The sequence below is a fragment of the Colobus angolensis genome, unplaced genomic scaffold (genome assembly GCF_000951035.1).
Source record: "Colobus angolensis palliatus isolate OR3802 unplaced genomic scaffold, Cang.pa_1.0 Scaffold242, whole genome shotgun sequence".
Lineage (NCBI taxonomy): Eukaryota > Metazoa > Chordata > Mammalia > Primates > Cercopithecidae > Colobus > Colobus angolensis.
In genome coordinates this window covers 71,220-75,854 of record NW_012115622.1, presented here as the reverse complement: position 1 = coordinate 75,854, position 4,635 = coordinate 71,220, and the positions used below count along the sequence as shown (strand labels likewise).

At 52.8% G+C, this 4,635-nt stretch overlaps 1 protein-coding gene across 1 annotated transcript in view; it reads left to right on the top strand.

Annotated features, from left to right (window-relative positions):
• The first annotated feature begins 582 nt into the window (after positions 1 to 582).
• Positions 583 to 4,635, top strand: part of LOC105514358 (cadherin EGF LAG seven-pass G-type receptor 1-like) — a 16,555-nt gene continuing 12,502 nt past the window's right edge. The window contains 2 exon segments of the mRNA XM_011945666.1: positions 583 to 639; positions 3,344 to 3,527. Coding sequence (XP_011801056.1) covers positions 583 to 639; positions 3,344 to 3,527 — 241 coding nt within the window.

The following is a 4,635-nucleotide window of genomic DNA, read 5'->3' as shown; positions in this document are numbered from 1 at the left end:
CTGTGGCTCACGCTTGTAATCCCAGCACTTTGGGAGGCCGAGGTGGGCGGATCACGAGGTCAGGAGATCAAGACCATCCTGGCTAACACAGTGAAACCCCATCTCTACTAAAAATACACAAAATTAGCTGGGCGTGGTGGCAGGCACCTGTAGTCCCAGCTACTCGGGAGGCTGGGACAGGAGAATGGCGTGAACCCGGGAGGCGGAGCTTGCAGTGAGCCGAGATCGTGCCACTGCACTCCAGCCTGGGTGACAGAGCGAGACTCCATCTCAAAAACAAAACGAAAAAAGAATTGCATGTTTGTTCGTTTTGAGACAGGGTCTCGCTCTGTCATCCAGGCTGGAGCGCAGTGGCACGATCTTGGCTCCCTGCAGCCTCTGTCTCCTGGGTTCAAGCGATTCTCCTGTCTAAACCCCGGAGTAGCTGGGATTACAGGTGTGCACCTCCACACCCTGCTGTGTTTTTGTATTTTTACTAGAGATGGGGTTGGCCAGGCTGATCTAGAACTCATGGCCTCAAGTGATCCACCTGCTTCGGCCTCCCAAAGTGTAGGATTGCATGTTTAAAAAAAATCAAACCTCATGAATGAGACCAAAGCGTCTACTGGTGCACAGGAAAAGAACACCCTTTACTTCAAAGTACCCCAGGGAAAACCCAGGCACAGCCTTCCCAGCCTGGCAGCCCTTGCCAGCCTGTACCTAGGGTGGGTGTGAGTGTCCACAGCTGGGAGAGCACCCGGCACACCCCAGCCCTGCTCCCAAGGTGAGCCCCACATGCACCAGGCAGAGAACTCCTGGGCTTCGGGCTGCTAAGCCCCAGGGGCCCCAGTGTCACCTGCTGTGTACAGACCCTTCTTGGGGGTGGGAGGGAAGGAGTGGTCTCACCCTGCAGAGCTTTCAGGACAACTAAGGATGTTTCCCAGGGCCTGTGGGAAGTCTGAATCAAAAACTGCTTTTCAGTGAGTGGAACTCCTCACTTTGAGGATTTGGGTTCTGAGCCAGCAGAGCAGGCAATGCGAGGGGATCCGATCCCACACCCAGGCTCCATGGCTCTGGGGTTCCTCCTGCCAGCACTCTCCACCAGGACCCCTGCTGCCCCTCAGAGCACCCCCCACCAGAGTGTGCAGGGCCTCCAAGCCCACTTGGGCCAGGAGGGCGCCCAGACCTGCCTTTCCCCGCCTGCCTGCTCTCAAGGCTTAAGCTAACTTTCTCCATTTGTGCTAACTCCCTCCCTCCCTCCCTCCCTCCTTCCCTCCTTCCCTCCTTCCTTCCTTCCTTCCTTTTCTTTTTTGAGACAGAGTCTTGCTCTGTCGCCCAGGCTGGAGTGCAGTGTTACCATCTCAATCTAGGCTGACTGCAACCTTTGCCTCCCGGGTTCAAGTGATTCTCCTGCCTCGGCATCCTAAGTAGCTGGGATTACAGGCCCGCGCCACCCCCCACCCCCAAACTAATTACTGTATTTTTTTTAGTAGAGACGGGATTTCACCATGTAGGCCAGGCTGGTCTTGAACTCCTGATCCACCCACCTTGGCCTCCCAAAGTGCTGGAATTACAGACATGAGCCACCATGCTTGGACTTCCATACATTATGGCCATTGGGACCAGCTGCGCACCCAGGTGGCACCTTCCCTGGGTAGCTTGGAGGATCACAGCCCCTCTGTTCAGGTGGTGGGACTGGGCTAGCCCAGACCAGCTAGCTGGTCTCCTGCTCCCAACACTAAACCTGGTTGTGTCATCCACGCAGGGCCCCCATGAGATCTTCTGGTCTGCACAAGGCCCCCAGAGACCAGGAAGGGTCCCCTCGCTGGGATTTGAGTCCCAGCCTGAGAGTTGGGCCAGTGGTGTTTGTTCTCCATGTGCGACTCTGCAAGCAGCTTTCCCTCCTGGTTTCTGTCTTTTTTTTTTGAAACATGGTCTCACTCTGTTGCCCAGGCCGGAGTGTGGTGGTATGATCTTGGCACACTACAACCTCCACCTCCCAGATTCAAGCAGTTCTCCTGCCACAGCCTCCCAAGTAGCTGGTATTACAGGTGCCCACTACCATGCGTCCAGCTAATTTTTTGTATATTTAGTAGAGATGGGGTTTCGCCATGTTGGCCAGGATGGTCTTGAACTCCTGACCTTGTGATCCACCCACCTCAGCCTCCCAAAGTGCTAGGATTACAGGCATGAGCCACGGTGCCCGGCCCCAGTTTCTGTCTTGGGTGTGGTCCCCAAACTCTTGAGCATAGCCCCACGCCTCCACTCAATCATTCGCATAGACCCCGGGGTGCACAGAGGTGGAGGGTCGCCCTCGGAGGAGCTGTCCGCGTGTCCATGGCGGCCTCTGTGGCTCCTCTGCTCAGCCCAGGGTGTGGTGGTTCCATCACTGCTTTACGCGGTGGGGTTCAGGAGGAATTCTCATATAACAGGAACGTCTCCACATGTCTTCCCCGCCTTAGCGTCTTGGGGTGTACGTGGAAAAACCCCTGGTGGGGCTCACTCCAACAGAGTCCCGGCCTCTGACATTGAATCATCCACAGTCTCTCTAGTTTACATGGTAGGGTTCGGGATTTATGAAAGTCATATATTAAAAAATGACTTCATTATCTCTTTGAATTCAACTTTGATTAATGTTTGATCCTATTTATTAACTTAGACCATGATATTCCCTTAAGTATTTTAAATGAGATTAATATATGTCATATATTTGATTTTTCTTTTCATATATCAGTTGTTTGGCTAGCAAACAGACCTTCCAAGCATTTAAACTGTGCTTGTAAATCTAATAAATTAACTAAAAATGTGAAGCATCTTTAATTCTCTGGATTTTAATATACTTTGTCAGCTTAGTAACATTTTTCTATTCCTCTTAAGATAAACTTAAAAAAAAAATTGGGGAACTAGGCCAGGTGCAGTGGGTCACGTCTGTAATCCCAGAACTTTGGGAGGCCGAGGCAGACGGAACACCTGATGTCAGGAGTTCAAGACCAGCCTGGCCAACATGGTGAAACCCTGTCTCTACTAAAAATACAAAAATTAGCCAGGCATGGTGGCACACACCTGTAATCCCAGCTACTCAGGAGGCTGAGGCAGGATAATTGCTTGAACCCAGGAGGCGGAGGTTGTGGTGAGCCGAGATTGTGCCACTGCATTTTAGCCTGGGCAACAAGAGCGAAAGTCTGTCTCAAAAAAAAAAAAAAAAAAAAAAAGGAAACTAATATTAAAGAGCACAATCTAAAGTGTAGGGGTGGAATGAATGAATGAACCCTTTAGGCAAGCGAGCAAAGGCTTTCAGGGCAGGTGTCCGTCAGTCCCTCAAGCCAGGCCTTCGCAGGCTGAGCACTGAGCACTGTCTGACCAGGACATCATCCACTCGGGCAGCGCCCTCCTGGCCCATGCCACCAGGGTGGCGTGGGAGCAGATCCAGTGGAGCGAGGGTGGCACGGCACAGCTGCTCCGGCACCTCGAGGGCAACTTCAGCAACGTGGCACACAACATGCAGTGGACATACCTGTGGCCCTTTGTCATCGTCACTGCCAACATGAGTAAGGCACAGGCTGTGTGGGGGCTGGAGGCCTGCAACCCTCAGGGGTGCACCCAGGAGCTGGGGCCCCGTGGGTGGAGCACGTAGGCTCCTGGCCCCCGCTTGGCCATGCTCTTAGAAAAATGATTCAGAGGCTGGATGCGGTGGCTCATGCCTGTAATCCCAGCACTTTTGGAGGCTAAGACAGGCAGATCACATGCAGTCAGGAGTTCAAGACCACCATGGGCAACATGGAGAAACCCCATCTCTACTAAAAATACAAAAAGTAGCTAGGCGTGGTGGTGCATGCCTGTAATCCCAGCTACTTGGGAGGCTTAGGCAGGAGAAACACTTGAACCTGGGAGGTGGAGGTTGCAGTGAGCCGAGATTGCACTCCAGCCTGGGTGACAGAGCAAGACTCTGTCAAAAAAAAAAAAGATTCAGCAGCTAGGCCTCCGTTTCCTCATCTGTAAATGGAGCCTTTGGGAAGACAGTCCATGATGATACAGCCATCACTCCCAGGGACAGGTCCTGGGCTTGGGAGATGGTGGGCCATGATCTTGGGGGTCTGGCAGCCCTTCCAGACCCTCAGGTGTGAGACTCTAGAAGGGTGAGTGTCAAGGGTCCTGCCTCGCTCCAGGCTCACTGCAGACAGGTGTGGGTACAGGTGGGAGGCAGGAAGTTGGAAGTCAATTCTGTTGTAAAGATGGTCAGTCAACCGGATGTGGTAGTTCACACCTGTAATCCCTGCACTGTGGGAGGCCGAGGTGGGTAGATTGCTTGAGCGCAGGAGTTTGAGACCAGCCCAGGTGCCATAGTAAAACCCCATCTCTATTAAAAAAAAAAAAAAAATTGCCAGGGGTGGTGGCATGCTCCTGTATTCCCAGCTACTCAGGAGGCTGAGGTGGGAGGATCACTTGAGCTCAGGAAGTTGAGACTACAGTGAGCTGAGATTGCACCACTGTACTCCAGCCTGGGTGACAGAGTGAGACCCTGTTTCAAAAAATACATGTAAATAAATAGGCTGGGCACGGTGGCTCATGCCTGTAATCCCAGCACTTTGGGAGGCCAAGGGAGGCAGATCACTTGAGGTCAGGAGTATGAGAACAGCCTGGCCAACATGGTGAAAC